Below are 25,174 nucleotides of genomic sequence, written 5' to 3'. Positions count from 1 at the left end.
GGGTCCATGTTGATTTCGAGGCGACCCCTTACTGCAGGAGCACTCTCCCAATGCCCACAGCTGTATAGCCAGGCGGCGAGACCTTCCGGGTCACACACGGGCAATCAGTGCTGCCTCCCAGACATGAGACAGACTCTGTCTCAATCCTAGAGGCCAGCCACCACAGGGGTGCTGGTGTCCCTGTCACCATGTCCTCCCCGAAGTTGGCTTTTCCTCCATTCTCATTCTGTAGACTGCTGTGGTGTGTCCTTGGCGTTCCTGCTGGGTCCATCTCCCTCCGGTCGCCGAGACTGGGTTTCAAATCCCGGGTAATGAAAATAGCACTGCTATGGTGAAAGAAGAGAGGGACTGTGCCTTCAGAGTGGTAGACCTGGGGACGGAGGGACCTCCATCCGCTGGTTCACTCCCCACCATGCCCACAACAGCCAGGGTTGAGCCAGGCTGAAGCTGATAGCCAGGAGTTCCACTGGGCTCTCCCACCTGGGTGGAGCCATCATCCCCTGCATAGCAGGCCCTCTAGCAGGGAGCTGGCCCAGGAGGGGAAAGCTGGGACTTTGAAATGGGTTGTGAGTATGTGATGTGATGTGATGGCTCAGCCCAGCGTACCACAATGCCTGCCCCGCTCTGAAAACCAGATTTCTTGAGAGGATGATCACTCATCCTCTGATTCATTCACCCACAGCTCACAATAGCCAGTGCTGGCCAGGTGAAAGATGGGAGCCAAGAACTCAATCCTGGTGTCCCATGTGGGGGGCAGGGACCCAAGTTTGCGCCATCACCACTCTGCCAGGCTCTGCGCTAGGGAGCTTTTATTTGAAATGCAGAGTTCGAGGCTTCCATCCACTAGTTCCCTCCCCCAAATGGCTGCAAAGGCTGGGGCTGGGCCAGGAACTCCATCAGGACTCCACATGTGCTTGGGCCAACAGCCACTGTCTCCTGGGTGAATTAGCAGGTATGGAGTCGACCCGCATTCCTGTATGGGATGCAGGTGACCCAAGCAGGTGACCCACTGTGCTATGCCACCTGCCCCGTCCCTCTACTTTTTCTTTAATTTAAAAAAATGTTTGTGTCTAGGGGGAGGAGGAGACTGCAGTGTCCTGTCGGGTGATGGACAGCTCGGCCCCCTCTGCCTCTGTCCCGGGTCCATCAGCAGCCGATATCCAGGTAGGGCTTCGTCGCGCGCAGCGCCGCCAGCCTTTTGTGGGTCAGCTTGTTCAAGTCCATTCCGAACAGCCTGAGAACACAAGAGTGGGAAACAGCATGAACCCCGGGGCGTGGCATCCAGTGGATGAGCTCAAGCGATGGTCCGGGTGATGGCCCCACCCATATTCCACGTGATCACACACAGGTGGATGCCAGAGAGGGTCCCAGATTCCAGGCTGCGGGTCCCCGCCTACCCCCGGCCCCTGAGCCCCAGCCCCACGCCCTGCCTCCTGCAGAGAACAGGCGCCAGGCTCACCAGAGGACCCGGAGCTTGCAGCTGGAGTGCCTGAGCCGCCTGCACAGCAGCAGGACCCCCGTGTTCCCCAGGGCGTTGTTGGTCAGGTAGAGCTCCGTCAGGGTCTGGCTGGTCGCCAGGGTGCAGGAGAGGTCCTCGCACGCCTTGGCCGTGAGGCTGCAGCTGTCCAGCCTGTTGGTGACAAGGAGCGGTGGCGGCTACAGCGGGTGGGGCTCCTGCCAAAGCCTCGCTTTCAGAGGGGCCAGGGAGAAGGTTTTAGGGGAGAAAGCACGTAGGCGTGGGAGCGGAGGTCGTTGCCGGGCTGGCATCGGGGCGTTTCAGAAGGCAGAGGCTAGTCCTCTGTTTTCAGCAAGGTCTAGGGTGGGTGCGCTCCTTGACTTTGTAGCCAAGGAAAATTTCCCCCTCTGGGAATTGTGTATTTGAGAGGGAGGGAGGGGGGGAGGGAGGGAAAGATCTTGCATCTGCTGGTTCATTCCCGCCCCCCCAACATGGCCAAAAAAGGTCAGGGTCGGTCCGTGCTGAGGCCAGGAGCCTGCGTGTCCATCAGGTCTCCCACACGTAGGTGGCACACGTAGGTAGCTGCTCGCCCAGCTGCGTCAGCAGGGAGCGGGGTAAGCACTCCGCCATGGGATGCCAGGCTCGGCTCACCGCGCCGCCACGCCCCGCCCTCACCTCCCCATTTCTTGTTCAAAACCCAGTCTCAGTCTAGGAGGAGCTGGCTTTGCTCTCGGGCTGTGGAGGCGGACAAGGTGCCAGGCCCAAGTCCGCTGCTTTCCATGCCCGCAGCCCTCGTGCCTGGTTCCAGTTGGGCACCAGGCTGAATTCAAAACCATGCTTTGACTGGAGATTTCTTTCCCTGAGGGCCTTGGTTTAGAAAGAGCAGAGCCCCGGGCACTGTGGCACCAGGCAAGGCTGGGCCGCCTGAGGACGGAGCCCACGCAGCATCGGGAGTGGAAGGAATGGAGGTCGAGATTCCGGGGTGAGCGTTAGGTGCTGCGGGTAAGACGCCCCTCGGGGTGCCCGCATCCCACGTTCGAGTCCGAGTTCTACTTCCTACCCCAGCTCCCTGCTGCTATGCACCCTGGGAGGCAGCCACTGGTGACTCAAGTGCGGGAGACTGGGATGGAGTTCCTGGCTCCTGGCTTTGGCTTGGCCCAGTCCTGGCTGTTGCAGGCAGTTGGGGAGTGAACCAGTGGGTAGAAAGTCTCTCTGCCTTTCAAATAAAATAAATTTTAAAAAATACAACAATCCAAATGCCTAGACCATGCTGTGCCTGGAGCTTGTCCCTTTGGGTGAAACAGGTCAATAAACGTTCCTTAAAAAAAAAAAAAAAAAAAAAAAAAAAGGCAGAGTGGCAGAGACCTTTCATCTGTTGGTTCACTCCCCGGAGGGCACAGCACCCAAGGCTCAGGCTGAAGCCAGGAGCCAGGAGCTCCATCTGGTCCCTTGTGTGGGCGGGAGGGGCCCAAGTACTGGCAGGTGCATCAGGAAGCAGTCAGTCTCAGACTGGTGTTCAGGTGGGCTATGTGCGTTGCAGCCAGCGGCTCACCCTGTACCACAGCGCGAGCCCCACCCAAGACTTTAAGTTCAATCTGGGGTTTTAAGAGAAAGGCTTTTAATTTAATTTTTATTTTTAAAATATTCGTTTGAAAGGCAGAATCAGATCTTCTGACCCCTGGTTCCCTCCCCAACGGCTCCAAAGGCCAGGGCTGGGCCAGGCTGAAGCCAAGAGCTTCATCCAGGTCTCCCATGTGAGTGCAGGGGCCCAAGCACTTGGGCCACCTCTGCTGCTTTCCCAGGCGGATTAGCAGGGAGCCGGATACAACAACGTAGAGCAGCAGGGACTTGAACCAACGCCCATATGGGAAGTGGCATCCCAGATGGTTGCTTAACCCACTGCACCACAACGCCGGCCCCAAGATGTTAATTTTAATTAGGCTGAGGTCCCAAGGCAGTAGACACCAGCTTCTGAAAGGAGGAAGAAAATTCAGGACTTGGTGGGGAGGGGGCTTTGGGGACAGAGCCCCCACCTCCCAGGTGCCATGGATGAGTAGGAGACTGGTGAGAGCTGGGGAGGGAGCTGTGCCACCAAGTTACCCACATCGAGGGGCTGGGCACTGGAGCCACCTCCTGGGGGGACCTTGGCCTGGATCCCCACGAGAGATCCCAGAGCGACCCAGCAGCTCCAAGGAAAGCAGTAGGCTTATCTCTAAGCCCTCATCCTAACTCTTCAGTACCCAAAGCCCCAGGCAAGCAAGACACGCATGGAGAGGAAGAGGCCATAGACAGAGAGGGCAGGTGTTGTGGCACAGGGGGTTAAACTGCCACCTGTGACACCAGCATCCCGCATCAGTGCTGGTTCAAGACCTGGACGCTCTGCTTCCAATGCAGCTCCCTGCTGATGTGCCTGGGAAGGCGGTGGAGGATGTCCCGAGTGCTTGGGCCCCTGCGCCCACGGGGGAGACCCAGAAAAAGCTCCTGGCCCCTGACTTGGGCCTGGCCCAGCCCTGGTTGTTGTGGCCATCTGGGGAGTGAACCAGTGCGTGGAAGTGTGCACTCTCTCTGTCTCTCTGTCTCTGAAGACAGGATGGCTGATCAGGCTGGGCTGGGGGAAAGGGAGGTGAAAAGTCGTCAGTGACATTTGATTGTAATTTGCAGAGGCCGGGGTTGAAGCTTTCACGGAGAAGCCATGAACCGAGTATAAACATCAGGGGAAGAAGTGAGGTTTTGCTAGGGGCAAGGCTGCACCTGCTTCAGGGTCAGGGCACTGTCTCTATCCTGCGCCTTGCAAGGCAAGGGGGGTGCGGGGAGCAGGCGGTCCCCACCGGTCGCCCGTGCACTCACCACAGTTTCTGCAGTCTGCACGTGGGGTGTCGCAGCCCCTCCCCCAGCAGCCACACGCCAGGGTCTCCCAGGTCGTTGAAGCTCAGATCCAGCTCCCGCAGGTGGGGGTTGGCCTGGAGCACGGTGGCGAGGCCCCCGCAGGCAGGGGAGCCCAGCCGGCAGATGCCTAGCCTGGAACGACACGGCGCCCGTGCTGAGGCCCGCCGCCCCTCCGCGGACAGCGGGCAGGGGGTTGGGGCAGGACAGAAGCAGGCAGGAATGAGGGGCAGAAAGAAGGAAGCGATTAGAAGAAGAAAAAGTATGAGCTAGGCACTGAGCCCTCGGCTCCCCCCTGGAGTGCTGTGTGGCTTCAGTGAAACTTCTTTACTGAAAAAATTTGTAAAAGATTATGGAAGGTCAGAGTTAGAGAGAGACAGAGATCTTGCACCTGCTGGGTCACTGCCCAGATGCCAGCAACAGGCGGGGCCTGTGGCAGAGAAGTCTCCGGAAGGAACTGGTGCAGGCAGAGTTCATGGGGAGCGGGGACGTGGCACAGTGGTTAAGACGCTGCCCGAGGCATCCACGTCTTACACGTCAAGCGCCAGGGTTCGAGGCCCGCCTCTGCTCCTGACTCCAGCTTCCGCCTGGCCTCCCCCAGCCCACACGGGATCCGCACTCACCGGAGGGTGTGGAGTCTGCACGACGGGTGCCTGAGCCCCTCGCACAGCAGCAGCGCCCCGGGGTCCCCAAGGTCGTTCAGACTCAGGTCCAGCTCCACCAGGCTCTGGTTCACAGGGAGGGTGGCGGCCAGCTCTCCGCAGGCCGCCCCAGTGAGCCGGCAGATCTTCAGCCTGCACAGAGGGGACGGCTTCTGTGCAGGGGCCAACCATGTGCACCCTGACCTCCACCCTCCGGAGTGTGCAAACAACCCACTGAAGACGGGCACGGGGCCTGGGGAGACGTCTCGCCAAAGCAGACGCACAAACGTGCCCGTGAGAAGATCTCCAAGCTCAAGGGGAGGCCGCCCCGCCCCCAGTAGGGTAGCCACAAACAACTGCAAGAACACAGACTACAACAGGTGCCCGTGAGGACATGGCCAGAGACTGGAATACTTAAACACCACAGCATGGTAAATAGCATGACCCCCGGATTACGGTACACCCCTCAGACACTGACAAACACAGCTGCCAGGTGACCTAGTAATTCTGGCGGGTATACACCTCAGATCGTTCCTTGAAATGGGTCCGTCTCCCACCTGGCGGCTGTCGTGAGATCTGCCTGCCGGGAACTCTGGTGCACACGCAGCAGGTGCACTTCCGCACATTCACTCGGCAGGAGGAGACCTGCCCGTCACAGCCCCGGGGCCGGACTCACCACAAGGTCCGGAGCCTGCAGCCTGGGTGCCGCAGACCCTGACACAGCCGCCCCACGCCCGCGTCCTCCAGGGCGTTCCCTGTCAGGTCCAGCTCTGCCAGGTGTGGGTTGGTGCAGAGCACGGAGGCCAGTTCCCGGCAGGCCCCCTCGTCCAGCAGGCACTTCCTCAACCTCGGGAGGAAAGGGGTGTTAGAGAGGCCGCTTGTGTTCTCTGCCGCCTGGCTGCTCCTGCCCTGGCCTGGGGGCTGAACAGGAACCTGACACACGGCCGACCCCCAGTAACCACGGCGGATGAGCACCGGGGCTTCTTCCAGACACTGGAGACCCCTACGTAAGGTGCTATGGGTGGGTGGTTAGAACACTGCTTGGGATGCCTGCATCCTGGTTCAGAGTCCGCAGGTTCAAGTCCCGTGTTCTGCATGCCAACTTCCTGCTGTTGCCCACTCTGGGGGAGACCAGGGGATGGCGCAAGGACTTGGGGCCCTGCCACCCGTATGAGAAGGCAGGATGAAGCTCCAGGTTCCTGGCTTCGGTCTGGCCCAGCCCTGACTGCTCTGGGCATTTTGGTGGCAGTGGTGTGCCAGCCAATGGAAAATCTGTCTCTTTGTTTTTCTGCCTTTCAAATAAGCTTTTGGGGTAGCCTGTGGCCTCAGGGACTTGTCACCCTGTGGAAATGGGCAGGGTCCAAGGAGGTCGGAAGGTGGCCCCCGCAAAGCACCGGATCTAGGGCAGGGGTCTACAGTCATGGGCTGAGGGGAGCCTGATGTGGAGATGGAGGGTCCCGTCAGCCCCGGGAGGTAAAGCCTGCAGGGAGGGAGGGCTGACTCTGCCCGGCGGGGACTCACTGGACCATCTGCAGCCTGCACCGGGGCTGCCGCAGCCCCTCACAGAGCAGTTCCATGCCCGGAAGCCCCAGGCTGTTGCCGCTGAGATCCAGCCGTAGTAAGTGACGGTTGGCCGTGAGAGCGGTGGCGAGGTCCCCGCAGGCGGAGTTGGGGATGCGGCACCTCTTCAGCCTGCAGGGGGAGAAGAGATGGGAGCTGTGGATGCTGTCCCTCACCTCCTCCCTCCCTCCCTCTTGAGGAACACTTCTCTCCTCCTCTAAAATACAGGAAAGAACGTGGGTCCAGCGGGTTAGACCATCACCTGCGGCACCGGCACCCCGTGTGGGCGATGGTTTGAGTCCCGGCTGCCCCTCTCTCTTCCCATCTAGCTCCCTGCTGATGGTCTGGGAAAAAGCAGGGGAACATGGCCCAAGTGCGTGGACCTCACAGCCACGTGGGAGACCCCAATGGAGCTCCTGGCTTCCGCCGGGCCCAGCCCCAGCTGTGACAGGCATTTGGATATTGAACCAGCAGGTGGAAGATTCTGTGTGTGCATCTGTCTGTCTGTCCCTCTCTCTGTAACACTGCCTTTCGAACAATTTTTTTTTTCTTTTTTAAGGAAAGGCAGGAGGTTAGCTTTGCCAGGGACTGGTGGGGGCAGGGATTCCTTCCAGAAGAATGAATTCTGGAATTGGCCAGTGGCGCGCTCTGTGCCATCACAGGACACTACAGAAAGCCCTAGAACTGCACGCTGTAACGGGGGCGGGCAGATTTTTCGGGTGTGTGAATTGTACTCCAGTTCTTACAGAGCGACGAGGTAACACTATACTGGATTCTTGGAAAATGCTGAGGGTAGACACTGAATGTCCACACCACAAAAATGATGCGTTTGTGTGGGAATGCACGTGTGGATTCTTCGCGTAGTTCTGCAGTGTGTGTGTGTGCATATTTCAAAGCCCTGTGCCGTAGGTGGTAAATACTACAATTTTATCTTTGATGACAAAACAACGCATCTTTGCCTCCAGCCAGGGACTCACTCCAGTCTCCCACAAGTGGCAAGGACCCAAGCACCCGGGCCCTTGCCTGCTGCTTTCCAAGGTGCTCCTTAGCAGGGAGCAGCAACAGACGCAGAGGAGTGAGGAGTGAAACCAGGTACTGCGAGGTGGGACGCGGGCGTCTGCGCGTCCAGTGCCCGTTCTAGTTTTCGTTTGTAATCTGGTAGAATACGGACAGCAGGAAGTCACTTCAGCCGTTTTAGTGTGGGGCTGGGTCGTGTCAGTGTGGCGCGTGCAGTCGATCTCCATTACAAACTGAGACCCTAAGCCCATGAAGAACGCCGCAGCCCCTCGTACCCCGGTCCGTCCCGGCAACCACCGCTCTCCTGTCTCTGTGACTTAGATCACCCTGGGTTCCGTCTGGAGTGGGCTCCTGTAACTTTTGTCCTTTTGTGACTGGCTTATTTTGCCTAGCACCATGTCCTCAAGGCTCATCTGTGTCGTGGCGTGGGTCAGGGTTCCCTTCGTTTTTAAGGCTGGATAATGTTCCACTGCCTGTGTGTGATGTGTTTTGCCTGTCCATTCATCCATGGAAAAACACGGACTCTTACACTGCCATCAGATGCTAGGAGACAGGGAGAGGCAGTGAGAGAGAGAGGTCTTCCATCCACTGGTTCACTCCCCAGATGGCCGCAACGGCTGGAGCTGAGCCAACCTGAAGCCAGGAGCCAGGAGCTTCTTCCGGGTCTCCCACGCGGGTGCAGGGGCCCAAGGACTTGGCTGTCTTCCACTGCTTTCCCAGGCCACAGCAGAGAGCAGGATTGGAAAAGGAACAGCTGGGACTAGAACCAGCACCCATATGAGATGCTGGCACCACAGGCAGAGGCTTAGCCTATTATGTCATGGTGCTGGCCCCCAGGGTGAACTTTTTTTTTAAGATTTATTTATTTATTTGAAAGGGTTACAGAGAGAGTATCTGCTCGTTCACTCCCAAAGTGGCCGCAATGGCTGGAACTGCGCCGATCTGAAGCCAGGAGCTTCTTCCCAGTCTCTCACCTGGTACAGGGGCCCCAGGACTTGGGCCATCTTCTGCTGCTTTCCCAGGCCACAGCAGAGAGCTGGATCAGAAGTGGAGCAGCTGGGACTAGAACCAGCACCCATATGGGATGCCGGCACTGCAGATGACGGCTTTACCTGCTACGCCACAGCGCCGGCCCCCAGGGTGAGCATTTGCAGGAAGCCGGAAGTGAGGGTGAACCCGAACACTATTGTGTGGATTGGGGGCACCCTAACTGCCAGGCCCGATGCTACCCCCAACTCCAGATTACAGAGGAGGCCACCACCTCTCGGGGCTGCAGTGGCTCAGAACCGCAGCTGCACGTACCTTGAAGACCCTACCTTGAGGTGGGGTCCGTGTCCCCTTGACTTGCCCCGTGCTGCAGAGTGTTTTGAACGTGACACTAGCAAGAGTTGATGGGAAAAAGGAAGGCCCTGGGCAGATGTACGACTTCTGGAATCTGGTAGCGGTCAGGTGGCAGGAGACTGGACTGGAGAGAGGAATAAGGGAAGTGACGGGAGGGTGGTGTGGTGCAGTGAGCTAAGCCACCACTAGAGGCACCCTTATTCCATACTGGAGTTCGGTTCCCCTCCCAGCAGCTCTCTGCTTCCCATCCAGCTCCCTGCTAATGCACCTGGGACAGCAACAGCAGACGGCCCGAGTGCTCGGGTCCCTGCACCCACGTGGGAGACTAGGATGGAGCTCCTGGCTCCTGGCTTCAGCCTGGCCGAACCCTGGCTGTTGCAGCCATTTGGAGAGTGAGTGAGCCAGCAGATGGAAAATCTCTGCCATTCTGCCTTTCAAATACATTTTTTAAAACATAAGGAAAGCGGGAGATGCTGATGTCTGATGTGTGGTCCACGGAGATGCGCTCTTTAGTGTGGTCATTAAGATACGACGAGGTCACGAGGGCAGGGAGGACATCAGGCCTGAGGCCAAAGCCTCCACGGCCGCCGCCCTCGGCTGCAGCCAATCTGGCCACCAGAGCCCTGGCGTGGCAGTGGCGGGACCACAAGGGACTCACCTCAGGTTCTGGAGTCTGCAGCCGGGGTGTCGGAGGCCCTGGCAGAGCAGCCGCAGCCCGCGGCTTCCCAGGGCGTTGCGGTACAGGGCCAGCTCCACCAGGTCAGGACAGCAGCACAGGGCTGCGGCCAGATGCTGGCTGTAGGCGTCGGGCAGGATGCTCCTCTCGGCTCTGCGTGAGGGAAGGAGAGGCCGGGTCTCGTTCCGCTGCTCGCCACGGAATGATTGCGTGGCGTAAGAAGCACTGTACCGCCTTCAGTTTAATTCACTGATCCCGTAGCCAGTGAGGGGGCCACCCGGGCTTGGATCAGAGACAGAACCCGGCTTCCTTCACAGCTGCACACTGATGGATTGGTGGCCGTGGCTTAGAAAAAAGATGGAGGCCACATGTGGGCTCCTGAGGGCTGGGTGCTGGAATCAACTAGTGATGTCTGCCACAGGCTCTGGATAAGGCAAATGCAGCAGGTGTGTGCTTGGCCAGGATTTTAATATGCATGGCAATCTCCCCACATTAAAGAAAAATGCAGATTTTGATTTAGTAGGTCTACAATAGGACCGGGTTCTGCATTTTTAATAAGGTTTATTTATTTGAAAGGCAGAGAGATGTGGGAAAAGAAAGAGGTCTTGCAGCTGCTGGGTCACTCCCCAAATGCCAGGACTGGGCCAGGTTGAGGCCAGGAGTCCTGAACTCTGTCCGGGTCTCTGACATGGGCAGACAGGGACTCAAGTACCTCAACTACCATTTTCTGCTTTCCCAGGTGCATTAGCAGGGAGCTGGGTCAGAAGCAGAGTGCCTGGGACTTGAAGTAGGCACTCCCCTGTGGGATGTGGTGTCCCCAGTGGGGGCTTCACCTGCACACATTACTGGTTTGTTATAAAGGAGCTGGCGGCCATGGGAGGGACACGGGGAGTGGGAGAGGTGTGCAGCCTCCACGGCCTCTCTGTGAACCAACCCAGGAGCTCCCAACTCAGCTCCCTGGGGTCTGTATCAAGGCCTCACTACACAGGCAGGGTTGACATTGACTCAAGCCCCAGACGTCTTTCCACGCTGGTGAGCTCCCGGCATCTTGTCCTGGCTTGGTTACTCTGGCACCGACCCCCAACCAGGAGGCCCCTGGTACCCAGGGAGCTCCTGGACATCAGGAGCTGTGTGATAGGAACCAGGGTCAATGACCAAATGACAGCAGAAGACGTGTCCAGGACTGGCAGTGCAGTGCAGAGGGTAAAACTGCCACCAGCTACACCGGCATCCCGTGTGGATGCTGGTTCAAGTCCTTGCTGCACCACTTCAGGCTCCCTGCACCTACGTGGGAGACCCAGATGGAGTTCTAGGCTCCTGGCTTCAGCCTGGCCCAGCCTAGGTCATTGTGGATATTTGGGGAGTGAACCCACAGATGGAGGATCTCTCTCGCTATCTGTACCCCTCCCCCCCAACTCTTCCTTTCAAATAAATAATTTTTTTTAAGGAAAAACTTCAAAAAGATGGGTCTTACATTCCCACAGCTTGGGGTATGGCCAAGGTTTAGGGGACCAAATGTGCATTTCTTCTGTTAGCTTTTGGGAGGAGCCATTTCAGACAAAGGAAACTCAACCTAAAGTTGAATCCCTCAGGGTCCCTGTGTGAAACACTTGGCACACACCAATGGCATCATCTGTCCGGGAGGGGTCCACCAGCACAGCCTCGACCCCGCTTGCTATTTGGAGTTGTGAGCTGGATCGCTGGAAGCAAACCTTGATCAGAGTGGGCTGTTGACTGACCAACCTCTTGGCTCCCCGCACCCCAGGGTCTTCACCGTGGCTGTTCCCTCTGCTCCGAGGCCGCTCCCCGCTTTCTGAATTCTCCCAGGTCAGGCTCTGTCTGAGTGGGCAGACAGTGGACACTCTCCCCTCCCCAGTTCTGCCCCGTGCCCCATGTGGAGCTGCAGGGAACCCCTCCGCTCCCGTGCCGCCGAGCACGAGAAGTCAGCGTGCTGGTGCGTTCCCTTCCTGTGTCTGCTCCTCTCTCACCCACGTTCCCCGAGACCGCCTCTTAGGGAAATCTAGCTATCCCAAAGTCCTGGCCCCAAAGTCACTTCCTCCGAGCTCCCTTCCCCAACCCCCACCTCTGATGCTGTCCATCACCCCCAGGTCACTCCAGTGACACTGCCCCGTTTGCTCCTCCAGTGGAAACTCTTAACCCTTGATTTGCCCGACAGCTACCTGTTCACTCCTTTAGGGTCTAGCTCCCTCGTCATCAGGGTATTGGCAGTGGCTGGTGGGCGGATGGGGCTACACTATCTTCAGTCTAAGAAGAGAGCCTGGTTCACACACCTGAGGGTACCTCCGAAAGTGCGTGGAAAACAGAATTAGAAGTTTACTTTGGTCCAAAAAACTTTGGGCACCCATGCATTGGAGGTGGAGTGGCCGAGACTCCAGCGAGTGCTCCCATAGGGGATTCCAATGTTGCAAGCCGGGCCTGCACCTGTTGCACCTAAGCACCAGCGCTTGAGGTACCCTCACCTGAAGTCCTGGGTAAGCGTGCTGGTCAACCCAGGTCTCCTTGACACAGACTCAGTTCCGTCCCAATGGACGAAGTTGTCGAAGAGCAGGGTGCCCGCCTGTGGCGCTACTAGCATTTAGGGACCTGATCATTCTCTGTGGCGGGGGACTGCCCTGTGTATTGTGCTGTGCTTGGCCACATCTCCAGCTTCCACCCACTACATGTCAGTGACATCACCCGTCTCCCCCAAGGTGTTTCTAGACATTGCCAAGTGTCTTGGAGGAGGGCACTCCCCGACTCCCCCATCCATCAAACACCAACAGTTAGGAGTATGAACACGCCCAGCCAGCCCCGGCCGGTACTTACGGCTCTGCCAGTGGTGTCTGGGCCCCGGTCCATCCTGTGCCGTCGTCTGCATCCATGCCGTAGGCAGCCCCGTGCAGGTGCAGCACCACGGCGCTCCTGCAGTGCTTGGCACAAAACGCGGACACCATGTGCTCCATCTTGGTGGCGATGTGGCCAACCACGACCACCTGGAAGTGGCTGAGGGCCTGCTGGACGAACTCCTCCTCCTGGATCTCGTACAGGCAGCTGAAGACCTCCAGGGAGCCAGCCTGCAGGGTGGAGCCCTCGCTCCGGGCTTTGCTCTGGATCGCCCGCAGCAGGGCCTCCTTGACCCGGGGCGAGACCTTCCAGCACAGGGTCCGCTCCAGGTAGCTCCTCGTCTCCTCGCTCAGGAGTCCGAACAGGAAGCGGACGGTGAGGGCCAGGAAGCTCCTCTCCGAGAACCCGTATTCGGCCAGCAGCCGGGCCAGGTTCTGGTCCGGGCCTGCCCCGCCCTCGGTGCCTTCCAACGCGTAGTGCATGGCCGCGAAGAACTCCTGGAAACTCAGGTGGATGAAGCTGTAGAACTTCTCACAGTTGATGTCTCTCTGGAAGATGTTCATGTTGAGGAAGGCAGAGACGTCCGCCCCGTCCAGGCCGTGTCGCTGCAGGTCCCGCTCCTCAAACAGCACCTTCTGAGCCCAGAGGCCGTCGGCCGCCAGAGAGCAGAGCCCCCTCTGGTTGGGCGGGGGCCGCGGGGCCGGGGTGCCTGGCTTGGGCTGCAGCAGGCTCAGCAGGTAGAGCGTGTACACGGCCGTGGTGGTCCTGGACGCCTGTCCCAGAAGCCCCCCGCCCTCCAGCTGCTGCTTGAGGCAGGTGCAAAGCACCCAGCACACCATGGGCACGAAGCACATGGTGAAGAGTGGCTCGCTGTCCCGCACGAAGCCGAAGGCCTGGGCCGCCTGCGCGGCGTCCTGGAAGTACCTGAGGAAGTACTCCTTCCTCTCCGCCTCCGGGAAGCCCAGGATCTCCACGTGCCTGGGGTGCTCCAGCAGCCGCTGCAGCTTCTCCAGTGCCGAGGGCCGGGTGGTGATGAGCAGGCACAGCTCCGGCAGCAGCTTCTTCTGGATCAGGCTGCTGAGCACGAGCTCCGTGGGCCGCTTCTCCTCCCAGCAGCGGCACCAGGGGCCCCGAGCCTCGTGGAAGGAGGGCTTGAGCTCGTCAAAGCCGTCGAGGATCAGGAGGAGGCGCCCACGGAGGCGCGCCAGCTCCCGCAAGGGCGCGCCAGCCTCCGGCCAGCAGCTGGCCAGCAGGTCTTGCGCGCTCTGCTCTGGGGCAGCCTGGTTCATCTCCCTGCAGTTGACGTAGAAGAGGAAATCAAACCTGTGCTGGAAGAGCCGCCCGTCGGCCCAGTCCAGCATCACCTTGTGGGCCAGCATGGACTTCCCCATGCCCGCCGCCCCCTGCAGAACCACGGTGCGCGGCGGCTCCGGCCGCTCCTCGTCTGGCTCAAAGAGCATCTCCACGCGGATGGGGCTGGCCTGGGAGCCCCCGCTCCTCGCGTGTCCCCGGCCCATGTCCAGCAGCATCTGCTGGGCCCGCAAGGGGCTGGAGTGTTCCTTCACCAGGAGGAGCCGGGTGTAGCGGTGGCTGAGGTTCACGCACTCCCCGAGCCGCGCGTTGCGGTCTTCCATCAGCCGGAATCTCCTGCGCACGTAGTCCCGATAGGCCTCCCGGGGATCTGGGGGACGGGGACGTGAAAGAGGCGTCGGCAGCATTCAGTGGGGTCGTGAGTTAAAGTGTGAGGGGCCGGTGGCACCTGCAGCGCCAGCATCCTGCATGGGCGCCAGTTCGAGTCCCAATTGCCCCACTTCCGACCCAGCTCCCTGCTGATTCACCTGGGAAAGCAGTGGAGGATGACCCACGTGGGAGACCTGAAGAAGCTCCTGGCTTCAGTCTGGCCCAGCACTGCCCCTTGTGGCCGTTTGGGGAGTGAACCCGCAGATAAAAGCGCCCCTCACCCAGTGTGTGTGTCTCCCCCTTTCTCTGTAACTCAGACTTTCAAATAAGCAATTATTTTTTAAAAAACTTATTTATTTGAAAGTCAGAGTTAAAGAGAGAAGGAGAGGCAGAGAGAGAAAGGTCTTCCATCTGATGGTTCACTCCCCAATTGGCCACAATGGCTGGAGCTGCACCAATCCAAAGCCAGGAGCCAGGAGCTTCTTCCAGGTCTCCCACATGGGTGCAGGGGCCCAAGGACTTGGGCCATCCTCCACTGCTTTCCTAGGCCACAGCAGAGAGCTGGATCAGAAGTGGAGCAGCCAGGACTAGAACCGGTGCCCACGTGGGATGCCGGTACCACAGGCGGCGGCTTTACCCACTACACCGTAACCCTGGCCCCAACAGTTATTTGCGGTCTCCTGGCCGCTGTTGTCTACCGGGAGCCCCAGGCCCACAGCCCTCCTGGTGAAGCCGTGCCTTCCTGGGGAAGCCGGGGAGCTACTGTGTAGCTGTTGGGACTGGAAGTGGGTGGGGCAGCAGGGAGGGGGCCGAGTCTCAGCCTGCATTTGTCACAAGGTCGCTGTGTGATCTGGAGGTGAAGTGGAGAAGCAAGGTCCCGGGCATCTGTGTCTCCTTTGACACTGGGCAGATGCCCACCTGCCCTGGAGGTGAACCCTCTGCTTGCGCTCTCTGGGACGCTGGCCTTGGGAGGGACGTCGATGCGCCATCTAGAACCACGTTAGCCAGGTGGCTGCTTGGACCAGAGGACAGTGGGCACAGGTTTGGAGATGGGTGTGGTTGACACTATGGGGAGGTTGCTACCGCCATCTAGTGGCAAGAGGCCAGAGGTGCTGCTCAACCTCCTACACCACAGAGGGTTCCTGGGAACCAAGCAGGCTTGGGCTGGGGGCGTCCACAGTGCCAAGGCGCTGAGACCCTGCTGGGACACAAAGGCATCCCTTTGCGTCTGGATGTCCCCAGAGGCCTGGCGTAACTGCCCAACCCAACAGAAGGTCAAAAAGGGCTGTGAGTCTGATCCCGGTTTTCTTGGAACGAATGCAGGTGCTCTTGTACCTGGGATAGAATATTCGTTAAACAACGCTTACCAGTTGAAGCACTTTTTCAGGAAATGATGTATCTGAGATGTAGAGAAATAAGGGGAACAGGTGCAGCGAGAGCTCCCCTCTGCACTAGGCTGAGGCTGGGAACCGGGGGCTCAGCCCAAGCCTCCCACCAATCACCTGAGCCATTACTGCTGCCTCCCAAGCTCTGCGTTAGCGGGAAGCTGGAATCCAGAGCCGGAGCCAGGTGGCAAATGCAGGCACTCAGATACGGGATGCAGGCATCTTAACCTGAGACTTCATTAAAGATTTATTTATTTGGGGGCTGGCGCTGTGGTGCAGTGGGTTAATGCCCTGGCCTGAGGAGCCCACATCCCATGTGGGCACTGGTTCCAGATCCGGCTGCTCCACTTCTGATCCAGCTCTCTGCTATGGCCTGGGAAAGCAGTGGAGGATGGCCCAAGTCCTTGGGCCCTGTACCTGCGTGGGAGACCCGGAAGAAGCTCCTGGCTCCTGGCTTCGGATCGGCGCAGCTCCAGCTATTGCGGCCAATTGGGGAGTGGACCAGCGGATGGAGGACCTCTCTCTCTGCACAATTCTGACTTGCAAATAAATAAATAAATAAATCTTTTTTTAAAAATATTTAACATTTAAAAAATTTAAAAATAAAAACATTTAAAATAAAAATATTTAAAAATAAAAAATTTTAAATTTAAAAATATTTAAAATTTAAAAATAAAAAAAGATTTATTTATTTGAAAGGCAGAATATCAGAGAGAGTGAGAGAGATCTTGCATTCACTGGTTCAGTCCCCAAATGTTTGCAACAGCTGGGACTGGGCCAAGTGGAAGCCAGGAGCCAGGAGCTTCTTCCAGGTCTCCCATGTGGGTGGCAGGGACCCAGAGACTTGAGCCGTCACCCCCGCCTCCCGGGGTGTGCATTAGCAGGGAGCTGGAATCCTGAGCCGGAGGTGAGAAGTGAACCCATGCACTGCACTCCGACGCGGGATGCAGGAGTCTTAATGTTGTGGGCAATTCAATTGTGGTGAAATCAATTTCCTAAGACTCCACACTGTGGCCGTCCTCAGGTGTCGAGCCCGTGACATGAAGACGCTCCCACCACGCATCGCCAGACTCTCGTAGTCCAAGGCAGAAACCGCACAGCCACTGAGTGCCAGCTCTCCCCCTCCTGCCCCCAGCGCCATAGGTCTACTTTGTTTCTCTCTGACTGCTCCAGGCACCTGCTACACACACAGTCGCTTATTTGTCCCTCTGAGTTTGGTTATTTCGTATAGCACTCTGTGTCCTTAGCTTCATCCATGTGTAGCCTGTGTCAGAGTTTCTTTCCTTCTTAAAGCTAAATGTTCCATGGTGTGCATAGACCACATGTTGTTTGTGGGTTACCTGTTCATGGATACAGTTATTTTCTTAGTTCCCTTAACGTGTATTTGTAAGCAATATTAAAACCTCTAGATTTGGACAGGGTGTTATGGATCATTGTGCAGCCTTCATCCCTGTCCAGCTCCCTGCTAGTACAGGTCTCTGGTAACCGCACTGTGGGCATTTTTTTTTTAAAGATTTATTTATTTATTTGAAAGGCAGAGTTAGAGAGACATAGAGAGAGAGAGAGAGGTCTTCCATCCGCTGGCTCACTCCCCAAATGGCTAGAACAGCTGGGGCTGGCCCAAGCCAAAGCCAGGAGCCTGAAGCTTCACCCTCATCTCCCACGCGGGTGCAGGGCCCCAGGTACTGGGGCCATCTTCCACTGCTTTCCCAGGCCATAGCAGAGAGCTGGATCAGAAGTGGAGCAGCCGAGACTTGACCTGGGGCTCACGTGGGATGTCAGCACTGCAGGCGGTAGCTTAACCCACTGCACCACAGCGCCAGCCCCTTTCACTCTGCCTTTTGAAAAAAAAAAGTGTTTTTCTTTTAAAGCAACGTTGACTGTACAGGGCCAGCACTGTGGCACAGCAGGTAGCCGCTGCCTGTGACACAAGCATCCCATACAAGCGCCATGTTGAGTCCCAGCTGCTCCACTTCTGATCCAGCTCCTTGGTAATGCGTCTGGGAAAGCAGCAGAAGACAGCCCAAGTGCTGGGCCCCTGCACCCACATGGGAGACCCGGATGGAGATTCAGGCCCCTGGCTCTGGCCTGGCCTGTCCCCTGCCGTAGTGGCCATCTGAGGAGTAAACCAGCAGATGGAAGAACACTTCCTCTCTCTCTAACTCTGATTTTCAAATAAACATTTAAAAACACAAACATTCTTTAAAAAAAAATGTAAAGTTTTGACTAGAAACCAGAGTAACTACAATCCGTAGTGATGGATATTTTAGAATAATCTTGGGAGCCGGCGCCGTGGCTCAATAGGCTAATCCTCCACCTTGCGGCGCCGGCACACCGGGTTCTAGTCCCGGTTGGGGCGCCGGATTCTGTCCCGGTTGCCCCTCTTCCAGGCCAGCTCTCTGCTATGGCCAGGGAGTGCAGTGGAGGATGGCCCAGGTGCTTGGGCCCTGCACCCCATGGGAGACCAGGAAAAGCACCTGGATCCTGGCTCCTGCCATCGGATCAGCGCGGTGCGCCGGCTGCAGCAGGCGGCCATTGGAGGGTGAACCAACGGCAAAAGGAAGACCTTTCTCTCTCTGTCTCTCTCTCTCACTGTCCACTCTGCCTGTCAAAAAAAAAAAAAAAAAAAAAAAAAAGAATAATCTTGGACCATAAGGATGACGGTTAAGTGAGGTGGTGGAGATGTCAGTGGGCTGCACACAACCATTCCGCCTGCATGCGTGCGTGCGTATCAGGACGTCATGTGGTAGCCCATCATGAACAGAGCTAGGATTTGTCCATGTCAATAACATCAGTAGGGTGGCATTTGGGGCAGCAGTTGAGCCCAAGCTTGCGACACCCACGTCCCGTGCTGGGGCGCCTGGCTCAAGTCCCAGTCCCAGTGCTTCTGATCCAGCTCCCCGCGAACCCGGACCCCGGGCGGCGGCAGATGGTGGCTCCAGTGCTTTGCATTGCTGCCGCCTACGCCTACGGGAGACCCAGCCGGAGTCCTGGGCCTGGCTTCAGGGGCCTGGCCCTAACTTGCAGGCGTTCGGGGAATGAGCCAGCGAATGGAAGCGCTCTCTCTCAAGTAAAGTGAAAATAAACCAGCTTTTTTTTTTTTTTAATTTAAAACAAAACCTTCATTCCCTCCCACTGCCCTTTGGACAAAAATCTTTTTTTTTTTTTTTTTTGACAGGTAGAGTTAGAGAGAGAGAGAGAGACACAGAGAGAGAGGTCTTCTTTCCGTTGGTTCCCTCTCCAAATGGCCGCTATGGCCGGCGCTGCGCCAATCCGAAGCCAGGAGCCAGGTGCCTCCTCCTGGTCTCCCATGCGGGTACAGGGCCCAAGCACTTGGGCCATCCTCCACTGCACTCCGGGGCCACAGCAGAGAGCTGGACTGGAAGAGGGGCAACCGGGACTAGAACCCGGCACCCACATGGGAAGCCAGCGGTGGAGGATTAACCAAGTGAGCCATGGCGCCGGCCCTGGACAAAAATCTTAGCTCTTCATCCGGGTACTCGAAGCCTCTGCCCATGCCTGTGGCCTGTTCTCTCAGTCCCAGCATCTCCTGGGGGCGGGTGGGGTCAGAGAGGAGCCCTAGAGGGAGGGCACACAGAGGCTCCAAACCAGAATGCACTTGTCCAGGGCTGCCTGGCCAGCAGGAGGTAAAGAGGAGACTCCCCCTCCCTCGTCGGTCTCCACACGGCAGACCTGGGCCCTGCCGCGGCCCCCACTGCCCTGCGGCTGGTGAGGACTGAAGAAGCAGACTTTCAAATCTAAAAATAAACATCGAGCCAGTACTTGGAAAACCTGGGTGTGTGGGTCTACGTCTTTACCCTCATTTTGATGAAATGCTAGGTATGGACCAGGTACCTCCAATAGAAACTCAGAATTTGAGGGGCCGGCGCTGTAGTGTAGCAGGTAAAGCCACTGCCTGCAGTGCCAGTATCCCATATGGGCACCAGTTCAAGTCTCGGCTGCTCCACTTCTGATCCAGCTCTCTGCTATGCCTGGGAAAGCAGTGGAAGATGGTCCAAGTGCTTGGGCCCTTGCACCTGTGTGGGAAACCAGGAAGAAGCTCCCAGCTCCTGGCTTCAGATCAGCATAGCTCTGGTCATGTGGCCACTTGGGGAATGAACCAGTGGATGGAAGACCTCTCTCTCTCTGCCTCTCCTCTCTGTAACTCTGCCTTTCAAATGAATCAGTAAATCTTTAAAAACAAATCAGAATTTGAAACACAACTTCCTGTAAGTACAAGATACAGGGCTTCTGGTGCAGTGCTGTGGGGGAGCAGGTTAACCCGCTGCCTGTGATGCTGGCATCCCATATGGGCACCAGTTCAAGTCCCGGCTGCTCCACTTCTGATCCAGCTGCCTGCTAATGTGCCTGGGAAAGTAGTGGAAGATGCCCCAAGTCCTTGGCTGCGGCCACCTACGTGAGAGACCTGGATTGAATCAGTTTCCCCTTTGCTGGACCCGCCCCTCCCCGGGTGTGTGTCACACGCAGCCCCACCCCTTCTGACAGGACCGTGGCGCAGGGCTCACCTGGCTTTGGAGCGTCTGGAGATACCTCCAGAAGGCGTGCTGGGTGGCTCCCCAGCGAAGACGGGCCGCCAGGCGCAGCATCTGGAAGAGACTCTGGGGAGATCAGCTGGCGCTCAAGACGGTCAACTGCAGGGCGGGTGTTGGGGCTCAGTGGGTGGAGCTGCCTCTTGGGACGCCCGCATCCCATAGTGGAGTGCCTGGGATGGAACCCCAGCTCTGCTTCCGACCCCAGCTCCCTGCTAATGCACCTGGAAGGCAGCAGATGACGGCACAAGTGCTTGGACCCCGGCCACCCACGTGGGAGACCTGGATGCAGGTCCTGGTTCAACCCCAGGACCTGGCTCAACCCCAGCTGGGCACTTGAGGGGTGAAGCAGAGGATGGAAGATTCTCTCTCTCTCACCCCCCACTCCCGTCACTCTGCCTTCCCAATAAATAAATCAGTGCCTACATATCTCCCCAGCCGGTTCCCATCGCCTCACACTGTTGCAAACTGGGGTCCTCCCTGTTCCCTGGGGCCTGTGCTCCCTCCAGGTCCCACTCATGGTGATTGGCATCGCCATTCCTCCAGTCAGTCCCCTCCGTCAGCCTGGGTCCCGCCCTCCCTTGGCAGAGTCGTGACCACCAGCATCCCGCAGTGACACTGCGCCAAACATGGTAGCATCTTGTCTGCCTCCTGTCTCCTGGAATCCTCGGAATCTTCCTGGGAGGTGGCTTTTTGTATTGGAATGAGTGGACGGGCAGGGCAGCCGAGGGAGTTTCAGGGAGGGGCTGCTCCAGAGAGATTAGAGGGTGGGGACCTCCACACCCCTCACCCCCAGCCTGGAGGCCATTGTTTATTTAAAAGAACAAAGGTAGACGCTGGCGCTGTGGCTCACTAGGCTAATCCTCCGCCTGCTGTGGCCAGGGAGTGCAGTGGAGGATGGCCCAAGTGCTTGGGCCCTGCACCCCATGGGAGACCAGGAGAAGCACCTGGCTCCTGCCATCGGATCAGCGCGGTGCGCCGGCCGCGGCAGCCATTGGAGGGTGAACCAACGGCAAAGGAAGACCTTCCTCTCTGTCTCTCTCTCTCACTGTCCACTCTGCCTGTCAAAAAATAAAATAAAAAAAAGAACAAAGGTAGAGGAGAGAGGGCTCCCATCTGCTGCTTCCCTCCCAAAATACCCAAGATAGCCAGAGCCGGGCCAAGGCCAAAGCCAGGAGCCAGGAACTCGGTCTCCCATGTGGGTGTCAGAAATCCCAGCACTTGAGCCCTCTTCAGTGCCTCCCAGGGTCTGCGTTGGTGGGAAGCTGTGATTGGGTGGACGCTGAGCCAAGCGTTCCCATGTGGGGGGTGGGAGTGGGGGGGCGTGGGCTCAGCCAACCAGGCCTAGGCGATGGGGTCAACCCGGAAGCCCCCAAGGATGGGGTTCCAGGAGCTTCTGGACAGGAGCACGTTGGGGGTTCCTGGAAGGCGGTGCCCCGAGCGGGCGTGGCACCTCCATGCCTTGTCCCACACCTGGCAGGGTCCATCTCCTTGTGACGCCCGTGCCATAAGCCAGTGTGTGTAGGTGTGGCCTGGGTTTCATGAGCAGCTCTCACAGGTGATCTTGGGCTGAGGAGGGGGCTGCGGGTGGTGGGTCAGAAGCCCAGCGGAAACCCCCCTGGGGTTTGCGACTGGCTCTGAAGTGGGGAGGGGGCAGCCTTGGGCACTCAGCTTTCCTGGGGCTGCTGGCGCCACCTCCAGGCAGACGCCATCAGAGCTGCGTTGGGTCACCTGGCTGGTAGGAGGAGAACCTGCTCTTTCCTCCGATCTCCCCACCATCTTAGACCCCGGCACGAAGCCAGCACCGCGGGCCTCGCGGGCTCAGGGGTCCCCACGGCAGAGTGGGGGACTGTGGGTTCCAGGGCCAACTCCTCCCTGCCACCTCCTTACCCCCGGCCGGGTGCTCTCTCTGTCCTCTCTCCCACAGGTCCCTCCTGTGCATCCGCTCAAAGACGCAGAGAGCCAGCTGCCAGGCCCGCTCTGGCCCACAGTGGGCCACCAGGAGCTGCGCCACGTCCAGGGGCCCGGCCGTCTCCATCCGTCCCCAGGGGATCCTGTCTTCCCCCAGCTCCGCTGCCGTCCCCAGGTACAACTTGAACTTCTTCAGGTCCACAGCTTCCAGTTCTTCCAAGTAGGCGGACAGGCGGCAGAGGCCGCCCCCGAGCTTGGCGGGCAGCATGGGGGCGCGTGGGCACGGGCAGAGGAAAAGACTTCCCTGCCCTGCCCGCCGGTGGGGCTGCTTTGAAGAAGAGGAAGCTGGGAAGATTAGGAAACCTGGATGCCGTCCGACTTGCACAAAAGACTTTCACTTCCGCTCTCCTCCCCGAGCTCCTGCACAAACTCTTGTCTGTGTCTCCTTCCTCCTTTTCCTCTGTGTCTCCTTCCTCCTTTTCCTCGGTCCCCTAGGGACTGCTGGGGCAGGTCACGTCATCCCAGCAGCCGCGGTGCCTCCTCCAGGGATCAGCAGAAGCAGCCCGCCTAGTCTCCCTTCACTCACTCTCCTCTCAGCCTCCTGTGCCCCGGACCGGAAGTGGAGCAGCCAGGATTCCAGCAGGTGCCGACATGGGATGCCGGTGTTGCAGGTGGTGGCTTAATCCACTGCGCCACCACGCCAGCACCCCCGGAACAATGTTCAAGTGCATAATACGGTGTTGTGAAGTGTGGACAGGGTGCTGTGTGCGGGTCTCTGAGACTCCTGCTGTGTCGTTATGACATCCACTGCTTTGGAGGCAGGTGCCTCCACACTCTGCTATGCACACCTGGTCACGTAGCTGGCACCTCACCGTGCCCTGTCTTCCGTGTCTGGCTTATTTCACATGGCTCATCTCCTCTCAGCACTGCGGTACATATACCACATCCTCCCACTGAGATAACGTGGCTCCTATTCCTGTGTACAGCTAGCATTTTTTAAAAAGATTTATTTATTTATTTATTTGAAAGTCAGAATTAGAGAAGAGGGAGAGACAGATGCAAAGAGAGATCTTCCATCCGCTGTTTCACTCTCCAAGGGGACAGAACGGCCGGGGCTGGGCCAGCAGAAGCCAGGAGCCTGGAACTCCATCCGGATCTCCTACCTGGGTAGCAGGGGCCCAAGCACTTGGGCCATCTGCTGCTGCTTTCCCAGGCGTGTTAGCAGGGAGCTGGATCAGAAGTGGAGCAGCCGGGACCGGAACGAGTGCCCACCTGGGATGCTGGTGTCGCAGGTAGCAGGTTTAACCACTGCACCACAGCACCGGCCCCTGCTTTGCCCATTTCTCCTCTCACAGTGTGAGAGGCCACAGATTCTCAATGGAGCTGAACTCTGGGTGCCAGGAGGCCATGTTCCTTTTGGAGGCTCTGAGTGAGAATTCATATCCTTGCCTCTCCCGGGTTCTCAATGCTTCTCTTGTCCCTTGGACTGAGGCCCTCACGTGCCCCTGACCTCTGCTCCCAGCATCACGGCTCCTTCTACCATAACCCCCCCTGGCTCCCCCAGGCAACCCTGGGGGGAGTTCCCATCTCAAGAGCCTTGGTTTGGGGCCAGTGCTGTGGCACAGTGGGTAAAGCCGCCACCTGCAGTGCTGGCATCTCATGTGGGCACCAGTTCAAGTCCCGGCTGCTCCATTTCTGGTCCAGCTCCCTGCTGCTGTCCTGGGAAGGCAGTGGAGGATGGCCCAAGTGCTTGGGCCCTGCACCCGTGTGGGAGACCCGGAAGAAGCCCTGGCTCTGAGAGACCTGAGCCTGGATCAAGGTGCAACTATTTTAGATTAGGCCTCCATCTTGTAACTCGGGCCTGACCGGACCCTGAACCCTGAGCCAGAAGCTCCTAAAAACAAATAACTGGACTCCCCTTGTGATAAACTCCCCTAGCAACAGCCAATCAGCAGGTAGCAGGGGAATACCTAAAGTTCCAGGTGTCTTGTCAGGCAGGAAAGGTGACTGATAACATCCCAGAACCCTGCAGGTTGGCACGTACACTCCTGTAGCTCAGACCCTGTACTTTCGCCAAACAATTTAAAAGGCGTCAACCCCAAAGCCATCCAGCCACCTTTACTAGGTCCATTCCCACTGCTGGACGCACTAATAAGGTGTTTTTTTGTTTTGTTTTGTTTTTTGGTTTTTTTTTTTTTTTTTACAGGCAGAGTGGACAGTGAGAAAGAGAGACAGAGAGAAAGGTCTTCCTTTTGCCGTTGGTTCACCCTCCAATGGCCACCACAGCCAGTGTGCTGTGGCCGGCGCATCACGCTGATCCGATGGCAGGAGCCAGGTGCTTCTCCTGGTCTCCCATGGGGTGCAGGGCCCAAGCACTTGGGCCATCCTCCACTGCACTCCCGGGCCACATCAGAGAGCTGGCCTGGAAGAGGGGCAACCGGGACAGAATCCGGCGCCCTGACCAGGACTAGAACCTGGTGTGCCGGCGCCGCAAGGCGGAGGATTAGCCTAGTGAGCTGCAGCACCAGCCACTAATCAGTTTTTCAAGATGTTCTTTGCGTTTCCTGCGGAATGAGATGATTTGCTGAATGGTGCTATAATGTATAGAATGTCTCTGAAAACCCTATAAAACCCCGTTAACTGAAGAGTCAGGGCTCTCAATTCAAATCCGTTGTGTCGGTGACGGTTGAGAGTCTAGACCCGGACCTGTAATAAAACTCTTGTGTTTTACAGTGGTATCGGCTCCTTGGTGGTCTTTGGGGACAATCGAACTGGGCATAACAGCTCCTGACTTCAGATTGGTCCAGCTCTGGTCATGGTGGCCATCTGGGGAGTGAACTCTCTCTCTCTCTTTCTCTCTCTCTCTCTCTCTTTCTCTCTTTCTCTCTCTGCCTTTCAGATAAATAAACAAATCTAAAGAAAAAAAAAGGAAGCAATGTATGCCCCAAGAAGCAGGAGCAGGCAGGCACAGAGGCACAGCTCCTGCAGATGGCCACTCAGCACCCCAGAGCCGCGGCCGCAGCCTGCTGCTGCCCTCACTGCCCAGGGCGCCACCCCTCCGGGTCACAGCCGCACCCTCGCCAGGTTCGGCCCAGGGCTTGTGCAACTTCCTCCCCTGTGATCTGTGTCCTCACCCTGACCGCAGACCCTGGCAGGAAGCTCCCGCCTGGCGCCCCTCCCCCATCACTCTAGGGACAGAGCCCAGTCTCACCCCCAGGCTCCACCCTGCC

General features: G+C 57.9%; 1 protein-coding gene across 1 annotated transcript; it reads right to left on the bottom strand.

Moving 5' to 3' along the window:
* Positions 1 to 749: 749 nt before the first annotated feature.
* Positions 750 to 22,335, bottom strand: NLRP12 (NLR family pyrin domain containing 12). The gene is made up of 10 exons (XM_070061849.1): positions 21,924 to 22,335; positions 20,010 to 20,090; positions 12,401 to 14,099; positions 9,557 to 9,727; positions 6,502 to 6,672; positions 5,657 to 5,827; positions 4,963 to 5,133; positions 4,304 to 4,474; positions 1,460 to 1,630; positions 750 to 1,234 (listed from the first exon to the last, which is right to left on the bottom strand). The coding sequence occupies exons 1-10, from the start codon at positions 22,210 to 22,212 to the stop codon at positions 1,147 to 1,149; spliced, it is 3,183 nt and encodes a 1,060-aa protein (XP_069917950.1). The 5' UTR covers positions 22,213 to 22,335; the 3' UTR covers positions 750 to 1,146.
* Between the last annotated feature and the right edge of the window lie 2,839 nt (positions 22,336 to 25,174).

The sequence above is a fragment of the Oryctolagus cuniculus genome, chromosome 18 (genome assembly GCF_964237555.1).
Source record: "Oryctolagus cuniculus chromosome 18, mOryCun1.1, whole genome shotgun sequence".
NCBI classification, from domain to species: domain Eukaryota; kingdom Metazoa; phylum Chordata; class Mammalia; order Lagomorpha; family Leporidae; genus Oryctolagus; species Oryctolagus cuniculus.
This window is presented reverse-complemented; position numbering and strand designations above follow the sequence as displayed.